Source organism: Lycium barbarum, chromosome 9, assembly GCF_019175385.1.
Source record: "Lycium barbarum isolate Lr01 chromosome 9, ASM1917538v2, whole genome shotgun sequence".
In the NCBI taxonomy this organism is placed as follows: domain Eukaryota; kingdom Viridiplantae; phylum Streptophyta; class Magnoliopsida; order Solanales; family Solanaceae; genus Lycium; species Lycium barbarum.
In genome coordinates, this window is record NC_083345.1 from 116,391,037 (window position 1) to 116,407,886 (window position 16,850).

General features: G+C 32.5%; 1 protein-coding gene across 1 annotated transcript; it reads left to right on the top strand.

The window, feature by feature from the left end:
* The first annotated feature begins 9,150 nt into the window (after positions 1 to 9,150).
* Positions 9,151 to 12,525, top strand: LOC132609574 (guanine nucleotide-binding protein subunit gamma 2-like). The gene is made up of 4 exons (XM_060323623.1): positions 9,151 to 9,679; positions 10,305 to 10,357; positions 10,893 to 10,937; positions 12,337 to 12,525. Exons 1-4 carry the CDS (start codon positions 9,473 to 9,475, stop codon positions 12,416 to 12,418), a joined length of 387 nt encoding a protein of 128 aa, XP_060179606.1. The 5' UTR covers positions 9,151 to 9,472; the 3' UTR covers positions 12,419 to 12,525.
* The last annotated feature ends 4,325 nt before the right edge of the window (positions 12,526 to 16,850 follow it).

A 16,850-nucleotide genomic window follows, 5' to 3' on the forward strand; every position in this document is an offset into this window, starting at 1 on the left:
TATAATACTTTTAGTCCAACATACCAAACAGTCAATAAAAAATAACTCCAGAATAACTAATCCCAGCATAACTTATCCCAACATAATTAATCCCAGCATAACTTATCCCAGGGTAATTTGTTTTTGAACCAAATGACCCCTTACATGTTTTCCTAGTGAGAGTTATCTTGGTGTTACAATTTAGAATAATACCAATCAATCCATTCATATTAAATATATTTATAGATAATTTATTTCATTAGTAAATATTCAACAAATGAATGAACTCGTAGATGTACGTAATCTATTTGAACATCCTTTATAGAAACATTTTCTCTTTAATACATGAGAATAATTATTTAATTTCTCTGATACATTCTTATATACTTCCAAGCTTAAAAAACTTAAAAGAATAAACACATTAACAGAATTAAGCTAGGAATTCCGGAAAAGAGTAGATGGAAAAGATAAATATAGAAAAGACAAGAGAGTTTATATATATGCCACGGATACGTTTCTAAGCTTGCCAAATTATCTTAATTTGAGAGGAAAAATAAAAAGTTTCATTTGTGAAAAGAAAAAAGTTAAGATGTCATAAATAAATAACTTAAAAGGTTGTCTTGTGCCACAATGTGAATTACTCCTCCGTCTATTTTTAGTTGTTCATGTTTGAATTGACACATTCATTAAGAAGTAATTAGTAAAATGATAAGTTTACTACTATATCACCAACAAGAAGAAGAAGAACTTACCCAGTGTAGTTCCACAGCTACACAAGTGGGATGTGAGGAGTATGATTTATGCTGACCTTACCTCTACCATTATGGGGTAGGGAGACTGTTTCTGATAGGCCCTTGGTTCAAAAAAGAAGTTTTCAAAGTAGAAGCATGAAAATGCTTAGGAAAATTCAATAAATTATATCACTCTTTGAGTATAATAAATTCAATATTTTGAGAAATGCATTTGTGAAATTAATAGTACTTAATACTAAGTGTAAATAGGTATAAGAAGGTAAATTAACTCTTAGTTTTTCAAATTGTACAAGTAAAAATGGACATATATTTTTAATATAGCCGACAAGTAAAAGTGGATGGAGGGATTAAGTTTCTCTATTAGAAATACATTTTGTTCACATTGTAATACTAAATGATTCCGCTGTAGCTCTGGCAATTTCATCTAGAACATCAGAATCCGGGTTCAAAACCCGGCAGCGGAATTTCTATTTCATTTGTCTAATTTTGTCTTTTTGAACCTTTCAATAAATGACATTCTCAACAGTATAGACAATTGCAAACACTTTAACTTTTTCTTTTGTCAAATCTAAACAAACAAAAACAATGGGTTCCACACATCTAAATTAGAGTGGGATTAGTTATACGTCGCTTTTTTTAGCAAAATTAAAAGAAAATTAAGGAAAAAGAAAATGAAAATCATTAAACAAAAAGCAAAGAGAGAAGAAACACATACCTGATACCTGCCATACTTCTTCAAGTTTACCAAATAATCTTAATTTGAGAGGAAAAAAGAATAATAGTTTCATCTTAGTCCAAAAAACATTTTGAGGTTATGTTAATATATTTAAGGGAAAAAGTCTAAATTTACTTCTCTACTTTAAAAAATTATTTATGTATAACCTCTATCATACTTTGTGAATAAAACCACCCATATCGTTATCATTCTTATCACATATACTTACATGCCTAACGGAGGTCCACCATAGCTAAAAGATTCCGCTGTAGCACTGGCAATTCCCTTGATCATAGAGACATCATTTGAATCCGGGTTCAAGCCCCGATAGCGGAAAAAGTTTTTCACATTTCTTTAATATTATTTGAATTGGTTTTATCATTTTATTTTCCATAAATATCCTTGGAAATATAGGTAATATAAGCGGTCGGAGCAGTGATACGAAATTAAGAGTAGAAATAGTTTGGAAGAAAATTATTTTTCCGCATAGTTAGGAAAATCATTTTATTCCTTGGAAAATATTTTCTTTTAAACAAGTAAAATATTTTATGATAATCAAACACTGAAAATATTACATGAGGACTTAGTTTGCAATTTGCTCACTAATTCCATCGCAAAATTTTCAAGTAATTGCACGTTTTTTCCTTCAAATGAATTGGTCTTTAATTTTGACCTTCAAATGGGCTGGTCTTTAATCTTTTCCCCTCAAGATCAAATTTATGACTAGTGAGACATAGTTCTTTAAAGACGCTGATATAACTTGTGGATGGGTAAAAATTAAAGACCAGTCCATTTGAAGGACAAATATTAAAGACCAGCACAAAATAGGGACAAAAGTGCAAATGAGGCAGTTCACTAAAGATAGCGAGCCTTCAATTCGGTTAAGGGTCATTTGCACGATTGTCCTTCAAATGCCTTGATCTTTAATTTTTGTCCTTCGCCTAATATCCTGAGGTTCTACGTTCGAATCTCGACTCAATAAAAAAAAAATATCGCACGGCAGAGGTTTGTAGCAAAATTAGACCTATTCGGAGCAAACTTCTGCCTGAATATAATATCACTCTTTGATTATAATAAATTCATATTTTGAGAAATGCATTGTCAAATGACTAGTAGTACTTAATACTAGGGTTGGACATAAACACCGAAAATCTAAAAACCGGACCGAATCGAATTAATTCGGTTTCATGTTTTTTATTTTTTATAACAAATCCGGTGTTCGGTTCCGGGTCAGTGATTCTTCGGTATTTCGGTTTAATCGAAGATTTACGATATGAATATAGTTTTTTTTACAACACTCAAATCACACATGATCAGAGTCCACTCTCTTAAGAACAAATTAATTTATTCAAGCCCATCCCTATATACCCACCCTAATTTCATTTCACCTAACCTAAGCCCTAACTTCATTTCCTCACTTCCTCTCCTCGGTCCTTACAAACCTAACCAACAGTGACCTAGGCTTACTCTCAGGCACCAGCGGCGGTCGGAGTTCGCAGTCTCACAAACCTCACTTCACTTTCTTCCTCACTTCTTAATTTCTTAATTAAGGTAATTTCATTTTCTCCTTATAACTTCTTAGTTTTAGCACTTACATTGATGGTATTAACTGATAAAAACGTCCACCCCTATTTTACAAGCAGGAATTAGCCCATTTCAGGCCCATGTTGAAAAAAACCGAATTAGCAAAATCAAAACTGAACCGAACTAATTCGGTTCGGTGTTCGGTATCCATTTTCAAAAAAATCGAACCGAAGAACCGAACGCCCACTCCTACTTAATACTAAGTATAAATAGGTATAAAAAGGTAAATTATCTCTTGATTTTTAAACTGTACAAGTAAAAGTGGACATCTATTTTTAATATAACAACAAGTAAAAGTGGACGGAGGAGTAAGTTTCTCTATTAGAAATATATTTTGTTCACATTGTAATACTAAATGATTCAGCTGTAGCACTGGCAACTCCATCTTGAATATCGGAATCCGGGTTCAAATCTCGGGAGCGGAACATTTTTTTGTGATATATTTTTCTATATCATTTGTCTAATTTTGTCTTTTTGAACCTTTCAATAAATGACATTCTCAACGGTATAGACAATTGCAAACACTCAACTTGTTCTTTTGTCAAATCTAAACAAACAAAGACAATGAGTTCCACACATCTAAATTTGAGTGGGATCAGTTATACGTCGCTTTATTTAGCAAAATTAAGAAAATACTGAGGAAAAAGAAAATGAAAACCATTAAACAAAAAGCAAAGAGAGAAGAAACACATACCTGCCATACTTTTTCAAGTTTACCAAATAATCTTAATTTGAGAGGAAAAAAGAATAATAGTTTTAGTCCAAAATACACTTTGAGGTTATGTTAATATATTTAAGGGAAATAGACTAAATTTACTCCTCTACTTTAAATTTTCGGAAAAGGGCCAAAATTACCCCTGAACTTTGAAAAATAGTTCATCCATATCCTTCGTTATACTTTAGGGCCAATTATACCCTTACAGTTATGCTATGGGGTCAATTATACCCTTCTGTCTAACTGTTGCCACGTGGCATCATCCTAGCCCTTCAAAATTATTTTACCCTCAAATAATTTTTTACTCACTAAAATAACTCAATCCGACCCGAATTTTTTTTTTCAGCAAAAATAATACGGATAATTTTTCCAGAAAAAAATATAAAAATTATCCTTATTATTTTTGCTGAAAAAAAAAATTCGGGTCGGATTGAGTTATTTTAGTGAATAAAAAAATATTTGAGGGTAAAATAATTTTGAAGGGCTGGGATGATGCCACATGGCAACAGTTAGACAGAAGGGTATAATTGACCCCATAGTATAACTGTAAGGGTATAATTGGCCCTAAAGTATAACGAAGGGTATGTATGAACTATTTTTCAAAGTTCAGGGATAATTTTGACCTTTTTCCGTTAATTTTTTTTTTTTATGTATAACCTCTATCATACTTTGTGAATAAAACCACACACGTCGTTATCATTCTTATCACATATACTCACAAGTCACATGTCTAACGGAGGTCCACCAAAGCTAGGACCAAATTTAAATATATTTTGTTCCTAATACAAGACTAAAAGACTCCGCTGTAGCACTGGCAATTCCCTTGATCATAATGACGATCATTCGAATCCGGGTTCAAGCCCCGGCAGCGGAAAAAGTTTTTGACATTTTTTTTTTTTATTATTATTATTATTTGAATTGCTTTTATCATTTTAGTTTTCCCCATAAATATCCATGGAAATATAGGTAATATAAGGGGTCGGAGCAGTGATACGAAATTAAGAGTAGAAACAGTTTGGAAAAAAATTACTTTTGCGCAAAGTTAGGAAAATCATTTTATTCCTTGGAAAATATTCTTCAAGAAATATTTAAACAAGAAAAATATTTTATGATAACCAAACACCGAAAAATATTACATGAGGACTTAGTTCGCAATTTGCTCATTAATTCCATCGCAAAATTTTCAAGTAACTGCACGGTTTTCCCTTCAAATGGACTGGTCTTTAATTTTGACCTTCAAATGGGTCGGTCTTTAATCTTTTCCCTTCAAAATCAAACCTATGACTAGTGGAGCATAGTTCTTTAAGGACGCATGTATAACTTGTGGATGGGTAAAGATTAAAGACCAGCCCATTTGAAGGACAAAAATTAAAGACCAGCACAAAATAGGGACAAAAGTGCAAATGACACGGTTCATTAAAGATTGTGAGCCTTCAATTCGGTGAAGGGTCATTTGCAAGATTGTCCTTCAAAGGCACTGGTCTTTAATTTTTGCCCTTCGCCTAATACTCCGAGATTCTAGGTTCGAACCTCGGCTCAATAAAAATAAATAAATTCGCAAGACAGAGATTTGTAGCAAAATTAGGCCTATTTAGGCAGAGGTGTGGCTAAAGGCAAAGTTTTATAAGACCTAACTTTTCGGGAAAAGTTAGGCCTAATTTTGCTACAAACCTCTGGCTTGTTATTTTTTTTTTAATATTTAACTGAGTGGAGTTAGAACCCGGAACCCATAGATTTTTAGGCGAAGGACAAAATTAAAAATTTCAAATTTGATGGACAAAAATTAAAGACCAGTGCCTTCGAAGGGCGTTCCGCACAAAAAAAAAAAAAAAAAAAAGCTCGGTTAAGCCTAGACTATAGTGAGGACGGATACTCGATTTTATCTTAGTCATTTAATTAGTGTCCCTTTTTTTCCGCACGTGTGTCCATTTTTGGACAACTTCTGACATACGTTTTTGAAGTTAGTCTAAACAAAGTCTAGCATCAAACATTGTGTCTAAAACGTCTAATGTTCAAGTATATCTGATTAAAGTTCAGTTATTTTTGCCTCTCTTCGACATTTTTGTTTGAACTATGATCTTGTATAGTTGAAGTTCAAGGATTGATCTCAACCATATAAGACAAAAGTTCACTAATATTTATATAAACTTCGAACAGATAGGGCTGAAGTCAGTAAAAATGATTGAACTTAAGTTATATGTAGCTTTAAATATAGTGTTTAAAGTTTGATTTTGTCAAGCCTAACTTTAGACACTGCATGTCTGAAGTTAGTATATATGCACAAGTACAACTTTATAAAAAGCGAGTAAATATTAAATGAAGGTGTCAGAACATACCTCCTCATGAAATTTTAATGAATATTCATATACAAATCTTGAAGATTGGCTTTAAAAAAAAATTGGCTTTTCCATTCACCTGGTATAGAAGATGCATTTAGATAATGAAATCGGGTGACAAAATAGGACATGTATTAAGACATGAAAAATTCTCATCATTCTTTTAGTGAGTGAGTATTACATTATCACACAAATAAGAAAACAAAGAGAATATTGAGATGCAAAAGGTTTCATAATATATGTTTTACATAAAAAATCATAAAGTAGTCTTCTACATTAGAAAATTTTGAATAGGCATATTCGTGAGTTAAGCTAAGATAACTTAATGGTAATATGAAAAAATATTGCAAATATTTTAAGATGAGAAAATACTTAAAAGAAATATATTTATTAATGCCAGGCTGCCAGCAAAATAAATACAATACTAGGTCGTGTAATTATAGTGTGTAAAGTGGTTAGGGAATTTTAAATTTGAATTTCAGAAAATTTTAAAAAGGGAAAAAGCTAAAAAGTATAAAAGAAAACAAATTGCTAATACCAACTTTGGTGGCCACTTCTCTTTGACATTAACCTTTGGGACCACCAACGTGGGTTGTGGTGGGATGGTTATGATCCCTCCACCCTTAATTAGAGGTCTCGTTTCGCCTTATAAGATTGAAAAAAATTCTGTAAGGAGCGTTGTCCTCAAAATGGGCCTTGCAACATGTAATCCAAATTCAGTTAGGCTCCAATTCAGATATCTGAACACCAACTGAAAAATAAAATTTTAAAAAAACTTTGGGACCAATTTCCATAAACCCGTGACCCTCCCACCTAATCCACTTCCCCACTTGATTTCATTTTCAGTTCATATGTCATGAACTTCATTCTCTTGCAAAAGACCCCAGTATGAGTACTTAAATAAATTCCTACTTTATTGTATCTTCGTTTCCAAGTGTGAATTTTAGAATTTGATTTTTATAGGTACAAATTCGTCATTTATTTAGTTTATTTGATTCGAAATAAATTATTTTAAATATTCAGTGAATTAATGTAACGTTATACACGGTCCCAATCAAAGCTATGGTCTACATCCATTCATGATAGTTAATGTGTGATTAGCCTATTCTTTCTTAGTTTTATTTTCTTTTAATTAAGACGCTAATAATTGAAATCACAGTCTATAAGTAGAATAAAATAAGTGCTCTCATGTAACTTTCTTTTTTATACCTCCTATGTCTTATTTCATGTGGCATATCATTTTAAGTTGCTTAAAAAAGGATATGTTTTACATTTAAAAATAATTTAATTTTAAACTGTTAATTTTATCTTTACCAACATAATTTTATAGTCATAAAAATATAGGAAAAGTCACATAAATACAACTTTTAAAAATGGTAATGAAAAAGATTACAACTACTTTCTAAAAATTACTTAAATACAATTTATTTCAAATTTTAACTTTTTAATTACACAAATACAACTTTTTACATTCCTAAAATATCTATATAGAGGAAATATTATATTGATGCACATAATATACTATATATATGTTTTGAAATTTTCATCAAAGGTATTTTTATATTAATGCATTGCATAAAATATATAGTATATCGATGGACTTATATGCTTAACGTAACTTAAATAATATCAATGCACATATATGCATATATATAGTATATTATGTTCAATATATGTTATATTGACACTGTCTATGTTTGAAGGCTAAATTCAAAAGGAAAGTGAAAAAATCTTCAAAAGAAGATAATGTAGAGTATTTGTAACGTCCGTTTGGTGCAATATTTCCAGGGTTTGATGATAACGTTTCCTTATTGATACGTAGAAAGGGAGAATTTATAGAAACAAACTACTTAAATGAAGAAAAATTATAACTTATCCATTTAATTACCTCATTTATACGAAGATTCCATATTTAAAGATTTTCTTCTTTACTCATTTATAGGGTATATATTATAAATTCTGTAAATTAAAAAATAGTTGTAGATTATATAATTTAATACTTATTTACTAGTAATTGTGTAAGTTTTCCAAAAATATATGACCTATTTTAAATTACAAGTTTTAATTTTTTTTTTTGTTTTATCTTCTTAAACATTAATGTCCAATCCAATACCATTGTGACATAACACATGACAGATGGAGTAACTATTTGATATGATTCCACTAAGGGTGTGTTCGGTATGGAGGAAAACATTTTCTGGAAAAAAAAAGTTAATATTTTTGAAAAAAAAGTTTTGACAATTTTTTTGGTTGTTTGCACCCCCCAACCCCCACCCCACCCTGCACCCTACCCCCCCCCCCTACACCACAAAAAATATTTTTTTTGAAAAAAAAAAAATTTGACGTTGGGGTTAGGGTTGGGGGGGGGGGGTGTTGGTGTGGTATGGGTTCCACGCAAGGGGGGAGGGAGTGATGGGGGATGTGATCGTGTAGAAAATTTAGAAAAAAAAATTAAAAACTTCAAAAAAAATGTTGTGGGTGGGGGGTGGGGGTGGGAGTGGGGGGTAGGGTGCGGGGGGAGGGGGTGGTGTATGGGCTAAGGGAGTGGTTGGTGGTGGGGGTGCAAAAAATAATAAAAAATGGAGGGAGGGGGGTGGGGGTCGGGTGGGTGGGAGTGGGGTGTGGGTGGGGTTGGGGGTATGGGGTTGGTGAGGATTGGATGAGTATTTTCCGGAAAACATTTTCTATCAACCAAACGAACATGAGAAAATAAATAAGAAATTCACTTATTTTTAACTACCCAAACGAACATGAGAAAATAAGTGGAAATTCACTTATTTTCTAGGAAAATATTTTCCAGGAAAACATTTTCCTCCGTACCGAACACACCCTAAATCAGATTCGCAATATTAAAACTCATTAATGAGAAAGCGCTACCTACGGTTGCTCTCATATAACTTGTATTTATATGTGTGAGATGCAATATTTGTACAAAAGAAATACATTCTTCCAAGTCTCTCAACTCCTATTTCTCAACCACCCTTTTTGACCATTATTGTTAATTCCGCCACTTTAATTTTGCTTTCACACAACAACCACCTTGACTCATTATTGGTTTCTCATTTTTTAATACTCCTCCCTCCATGCATTTTTATTTATCCGTTTAATTTGGCACATTTGTAAGAAGTAATTCATAAAATGATAATTTTGCTATGTCACTCTTTTTGTAAATTCAATATTTGAGAAATGATTATAGTTAATAAGAACAGTAAATTAGGAACTAAGTGATATTTTGTCTTGATTTTGCAAACTGAATAAGTAAAAGTGGACATTTATTTTTGATATAGTGGATAAGTAAAATTTGACGGAGGGAGTATAAATAAGAAATCCATGCCAACCTCATATATACCTCATATTTCCTTGATCATAGCTATTAGTTCCTTTAGCTTTAATGGAGTCACCAATATCAGTATCACTAGAACTTATTAATGATGATAAGCCTCAAGTGGAAGAAGAACTAATTTCTTTATCTTCATCTATGGCTGAGACAAGTACAAGACCTCTTTCAAGAAGTACAACTGGTCATCATTTTGTTATGGGGAAACATCGTATGGCTGCTGCTATTACTTCTCTCGATCAGCAAATCCAATTTATTCAGGTTTTATTTAAAAAAAAAAGTATTTTCCCTTATTTCTTTTACATTTTTCAGCTTTTAAATTCTTGGTTCATTAAGTTATGTGCAGAAGCAAAGCTAGAAGTTTGAATTTATGGGCTCTGAATTCTAAAAATAATAATTTACTAGATTCTTAATAAGTTGTTTATACATAATTAATGAATTCTTAAATACAAATATAGAATTTGAACCAGAACTACTAAGCGGAACTGTTGCTCGGCCCTGAATGTTTTTTTTTTCTTTTTCTAAATTTAAATTTTCCTCATTTTCTTTTAAACTCCCAGCTTTGAAAATTCTTGGTTCATAAGCTCATATCCTTTCAGAAATATCCATTACATCTGTTTTTTTCTTTTCTTTTAAATTTATGGATTTAATTATATACGTTGAAGGTATAATGATATCTTTATATTATCAGCATAATGTATGGAATAGCAGGTCAATTAGCAGTTTTGCGAGTTTACTAATAACCTAATGTTTATCATAAAAAATTTACGCGCAATTACTTTGTAAATGATCTGATTAAGTAAATATTTATTACATCGTCATTATACAGAACTTTTTTTTTTTTTTTTATATATAATTCAAATTTGATTTGTGTATGGTAATGCAGGAAGAATTGGACAAGCTTGAATCATATGGAGAGGCCTCCATAGTCTGCAAAGAGTAAGTTTTAAAGTATTCATGTCTTCATCACTTTTTTTTTTTTTTTTTTTTTTTTTTTTTTATCTCAAGGGTTTTTTTCTTTCCTGTTTGTCATATTGGTATTCCTAGATGGAATTATTCTCCAAAAGTACATAATAGGAAACATAATTCTGGAACGTTAATGGAAAAATGCAAATTATTTGTAAAAGTAAGTTATGCAAAATGTAGAAAATGAATATTTATATCAATTTCTTTATCGATTTTTCCAAAAGACTAACAACCTTATTTTTCCTTTATTTCTATTTTCCCTTCCAAATTCCTTCATGTGACAATAAGTACCATGTGCTACCTAGTACCTACTTTAGTCAACTGAAGGGTTCATTTGATTTAATTTTGTGAACTTTTTTGTTATTTTATTTTGTGAGTGATTATCATATACTTGGGAGTGTGTAAGGTAAAATACACCATTTTAAGCTTTTTATTTCAGAATATAAGAAAAAAATCTGTTATTCTAAATGACTGGAGCCTGCTTTCTTTTTCTTTCTATTTATTGCAGATTTCTTTCAGTCGTAGAAGCCAAACCAGATGCTCTGCTTCCAGTGTAAGAATTATCACAAATTTACACTTTTTATGAGTGTTGTTTTATAATTTTTTTATTTTCTATTTCAGCTGCCTCTATAAGCAAATATTACTCCTCCATCCCAATTTATTTGATACTATTTTCTTATTAATAATTTTTAAAAAATAGTGACACAATTCTTTATTTGGAAATAGTATAAAAGAGCAGAATATAGTGCTGCCGGCAGATTTCTTTTTTTGATAATCAGAGGGCTGTAGGTCCAATTTGAATGGATCGGTTTAAATATCAAGCTTTCGACTTACGATTCGAAAATCGAAATCATGATTTCTGTAAGAACTAACATCGTTATCTTTAAATTTGTATTATTTCACCTAGAAACTTAGAAACATGGGCGAAGCTAGAGTGTAGGAAATGAGCCTGGCGGAATTTCGTAATTTAGATTAAACCTTATATTTTTTTATAAGAAGTTTATTTAATATATATAAATTACTAATTTAGAATTCAGCAAATCAAAAGAACTAAAATCTCATATCCATAAATTTCAAATCCTAACTCCATCTCTATTTAGACATCATTTCAGCCATAATTGTAGTTCTCTTATGGGCTCCGCAGACTTTGAAACGTTAATGATGGAAAACAAGAAGTTAATAAAATTGCTTCGAGATGAAAATTTCCCGTGTCTCTTGTTTGGTTTTGCAAGTTAAGAAAAAAGACATATTTAGCACAAAGAGGTTTTAAAAATTATACTTTATTTTGGAAATTTGCCTTAAGTATTTTTAACTTAATTTTTTTTTTATCACGATCTAAAAGAGTGGCCTTAATAAAAGGGACTAGTAGTCCCAAGGGCTTTGATCTAATGGCAAGATTGTATTATGTGATTTGTCTGTTAGACGCAACTCGCAGATTCGAGTCTGTCGTAGATAAAATCATAGTACTTAAGTGAAGAGATGTAGAAGAATGAATATGTTATCCACAGATCGAGTGAATGAATTTGTTATCCATGGATCGAGTTTCAAAGTGTACACCACTATGTATCGAGAATTTCTCGATTTAAAAAGAAGGGAACAATAGCAAACTAGAATAAGAAAAAGGAAATGTTCACAGAAATGTTGGAGATGCAAGAACCACCCGTTGGATCGACCAACATATGATAAGCCAGAGAGATAAACGCATTCGACTAATTAGTGTTTTTGGGATCTCTATAGAAGAAGCCGAAAGAATTCACGATTTACTTCTTACACGTATATATAGATTATACACTGATAATACACAATTATTCACATATTATATACGAATTATACATTTATTACAAATCCATCAGCTATTTTTAATTTAAGCGGTTGAGTAGATGACTATTAGGTCAATTATTCTTCTTGCATGATAGCCAAACAGCGTAAAGTGATTTGGTCTGGTTTTGCAGGACCAAAGGACCATCAGATGTTAAATGGGATAGATGGTTTCAAGGAGCCAATGGGTCAAGACGTAACAGACGCTGGATCTGAATTCCTAATTGTCTCATCGAAATATCAAAGATATTTAATAAAACATCTGGATTATCCTTCTTATATATATACAATCTCAGAAAATTTTATTTGTATATTTTCTTTTTACAATGTTGTATCAGGTGTCATGTCAAAAGAAAAGGCACAAAAAAAAAAAAAAAAAGCGATCCCAATTAGGCCAAGAGTCAAGGCTGTTCAAATTGGTTCTTACAATATTATATCGAAGTGCTAGTTATATAATTTTGAAAAGCCAAAGAATGTTGTAAATGAAAGAGATATTGCTTTTGCTAATTCAAATTGAAGGGGTGATATCAAATCAGTTTATTTTCAATAAAAATATGGGCTCGTGTAAGTAGAAAATAAAAAAAAATATCTATTCTAGTTCTATCAGCAGTGAAGAGTGTGTTAATCGGCGCCTGACCATGAGATTTGAATCACTCAAGGTTTTCATACTAATGTAGTAGTATATGAACTATTCCGATTTCAGTGAAGTTACGAATTAGAAGAACTCGAGATGCTACAATCAACAAAGTTTTCATTTCCTTTTTTGAAGTCATAAATTAGATAAATCGTACAATCTAATATTACAATTACGCTTTAATCCCAAATCGGCAATATAAATTCTCACTTGGACTACTTTTTTTAAAAGTTCAAAAATGGGTTTAAGGATCTAATCCATGATTTGACTACTAATAGCCTGTTTGACCAAGCTTTTAAAATCAGCTTATTTTAAACGGAAAAGGGCCAAAAATACCCTCAAACTATTGAAAATGGAGCAAAAATACCCTCCATCCACCTTTCAACCCTCAAATACCCTTACCATCCACCTATTGGGTCTAAAATACCCTTATTGCTAACAAAATATTCTCATTAAACACGTGGCATGTTTTTATTGGTTGGCTTATAAAATTAATTAAACTAATTAACTTTTGCAATATTGACCAGATATTGCCCCCCACCCCCGACCCGACCCCCCCGTGAAAAAAAATATTTTTTTTGAAAAAAAAAAATTGACTTTTTTTGGCACCCCCCGCACCCTACCTCGCACCCCTACCCCCCCCCCCCCCGACGCAAAAAAAAATTAATATTTTTGAAAAAAAAAATTGACGTTTTTTTGGGTTGTTTTAGCTGGGAGGGGATGGGGGGCGTAGGGTGTGGGGTTTGGGGGTTGGGGGGAGGGGGAGGGTGCGGGATGGAAAAAAGTCAACTTTTTTTTTTTTCAGCTGGGAGGGGAGGGGGGCGTAGGGTGAAATGTCTTGATAAATTAAAATGTCTAATGTAATTGCACCCCACCCCGCACCCTACACCTCCCCCGCACCCCTACCCCCCCCCCCCCCCCCCCCCCCGACGCAAAAAAAAAAATTAATATTTTTGAAAAACAAAGTTTTGACGTTTTTTTTGGGTTTTTTGCACCGCCCCCCCTCAAACCCCGCACCCTCCCACTACCCCCACCCCCCAAACCCCGCACCATACGCCCCCTCCCCTCCCAGCTAAAAAAACCCAAAAAACAACGTCAAAACTTTTTTTTTCAAAAATATTAATTGTTTTTACGTCGGGGGGGGGGGGGGTAGGGGTGCGGGGGAGGGGTAGGGTGCGGAGTGGGGTGCAAAAAAAAGTCAACTTTTTTTTCAAAAAACATATTTTTTTTCACGGGGGGGGGGGGGGGGGTCGGGTCGGGGGGTGGGGGGCAATATCTGGTCAATATTGTAAAAGTTAATTAGTTTAATTAATTTTATAAGCCAACCAATAGAAAAATGACACGTGTTTAATGAAAAGATTCTGTTAGTGATAAGGGTATTTTAGACCCAATAGGTGGTGATAAGGGTATTTTAGACCCAATAGGTGGATGATAAGGGTATTTGGGAGCTGAAAGGTGGATGGAGGGTATTTTTGCTCCATTTTCAATAGTTTGAGGGTATTTTTGGCCCTTTTCCGTATTTTAAAAAGTACTTTTCAAAAAAGCACTTTTGACGAAAAACAGTTTGTGTTTGGCCAATTGATTAAAAAAGCACTTTTGAACAACAATTAGTGTTTGGTCAAACTTTTAAAAAGTGTTCTATTTATATTTTTCTCAAAAGTACTTTTAAAAAAAAGTGCTTATAGGCAAAATCAGTTTTTTTTAGCTTCTGAAAAACTGCTTCTGCTACTCTACAGAAGCACTTATTTTCTCCCAAAAGCTTGGTCAAACACCTCACTTTTTTTCAAATAAGCACTTATTGAAAAAAAATAAGTACTTTTGGGGGAAAAATAAGTTTGGCCAAACAGGCTATAAATATACGGTTTAGAGGTACTAGCGGAAATAACAGAAATTCAACTAATCTTATTGTCCCTTCTTTCTGTTTATCCAATGTAATGGATCTTTTATTTTTCTAACAAAATCCAATGGTTTGGGAGGGTGGAGTTTGTGGAACCGAATACGATCTACATCTGACAGCATCTGATAATTTTAATCTTCCTTTACACATACTTAAGATCCTTAGTATAATCATATTCCTATAGAGAATTTTATAAATATGATAGAATTGATAATAGAATGACCAAATCTTTTGATGATGCACAGAACTAAAAACAATATGAGGAATAAATGACATTTTTGAAAAAATAATTAAAAACGGTCCTGGCCTGTTCGCCAGACTGACCAACATAGCCATACCTCACCCTCCCGCCAAGTAACTTGTCTGGTCCAGGCTCCGACCCCGAGGTTTAGACTTTAGATTAATGACCTCATTTATTCTATACGGTATTATCATAATGCTTTATGATTATAACCGCATGTTCATCAAATCACACTCATTTAATTTATCTACTTGATTCGAAATCCAGCTAAACTGACGAGATTCTAGATGCTCAGTGTTATATTAATGTTAGGTGCGCGTTGCAAATTGGATGGTCATGAATATGCCGGTACTTAAATTTAGTTATATGATCATTATTTAACATGATCTCAAGGGGAGGCTCAACGAAGTTGGTGACCTAAAAGGCTAAAACCAAAATATTAAAAGATCCTTAAACTTATTTCTTAAAATTCATACAATAATGAGACATAAAAGAAACCTTCAGGACTTTCGTCTAGTGGTAACAACATAGTGTGTAATGTGTGGATTAGACACAAATAATTATTTTGAACTCCCTCGACCCTCGTTAATAAAAGCATGGTATTAAGTGGAGAAGGGTAGAAGAATGGGTCTATTATTCACCGAGTTTCATACCGAATAATTTACAATTTGCACCCTAATGTATACACCATTTTGTGATTTGCACCTTATCCTATTATTAGTGTCATTCGGCCCGTGCTAACCAACGTTAAAATTAAATTATAATTTTTTATATTTGTCTTGCCCTTACTTTTTTTTTTTGTAACGTCAGTTGGACCCTTTCTAAAGATTTCTAAAATCTTAAAATACAAAAAGATATCTAAAAGTTAAAAGAGAATAAAGTTTTATGAGTTTGAAATTATAAAAGAAGGTTCCAAAAAAGCTTCACTAACGTGAAGTTGAAAAAAAACAACTAAGTGTAAGAAAAACCCTCCTTTTTGAGAAAGTAGACAGAAGAAAAAAAAAAAAACGCTTTAGTCACGACAACAGGCTTTCTGTTTCTGTCAGAAACTCATCATTCTCTGATTAGTGAAGGTCCTATCTCAAGATTGCTTGTCTAATGCTTTATGAACCCTTAATGTTGATAGTTTTGTACGTGGATTATTCTCAAATAGATCCCTCCCCCTCCCGCGGTTGCTCTTCGTGCTGTTTCTCAAAGACCCTTGTATGACCTTTCTGTTGTTTCTTTTTTCTTTTTTGGGAAAAGGGTCAAATTTGCTCCTCTACTATGCGAAAATAATCAATTTTATCCTCCGTTATATTTTTGGTACAAAAATCCACTTACCGTTACTTAAGTGGCTCAAATATACCCCTCCCCCTTTAGGGCTGTCCAAGGTGGACGCCCAATTCCACGTGGCACTGAATTTTTGATGAGGTGGATGTTAGGTCCAAGGTTTCACCTATTAATTTTGATGTTATATAACAAACCAACATAATTATTAATAAAAGAACATTTACTTATGGAAAATTTATTTTTGGTACAGGTTTATTTGATTAAGAAGGATTTGGTGAAGATCTAATCAAGTATGGAAAAAAAGATATTACGAGATGGAATTACGGAAGAAGATGTGGAAGAAAAGACTTATTCAAATTGCAAGAATTATGAAAAGAATATTTACTACGATCCTATGGAAGGGAAATATTCTACAAAAGGAAAAGATCAAAATCATTTTGATACTTATTTCAGAAGGAGCATTATTTATGGAGTAAATTTGGAAGAGTAATACTCTCATGGACATACTACATTGATTTATAATCAATGGTTCGAAGGAAATAAAATTCCTTATGCAAAAGGAAAGTCCACAAGACAAGGAGACCATAAATGAATTTAAATCTAG

Coding starts and splice junctions, on each gene's coding strand:
- LOC132609574 (XM_060323623.1), top strand. CDS start 9,473: ATGGAGTCACCAATATCAGTATCACTAGAACTTATTAATGATGATAAG. Junction 9,680..10,304: donor AGCAAATCCAATTTATTCAG/GTTTTATTTAAA, acceptor ATGGTAATGCAG/GAAGAATTGGACAAGCTTGA. Junction 10,938..12,336: donor CCAGATGCTCTGCTTCCAGT/GTAAGAATTATC, acceptor CTGGTTTTGCAG/GACCAAAGGACCATCAGATG.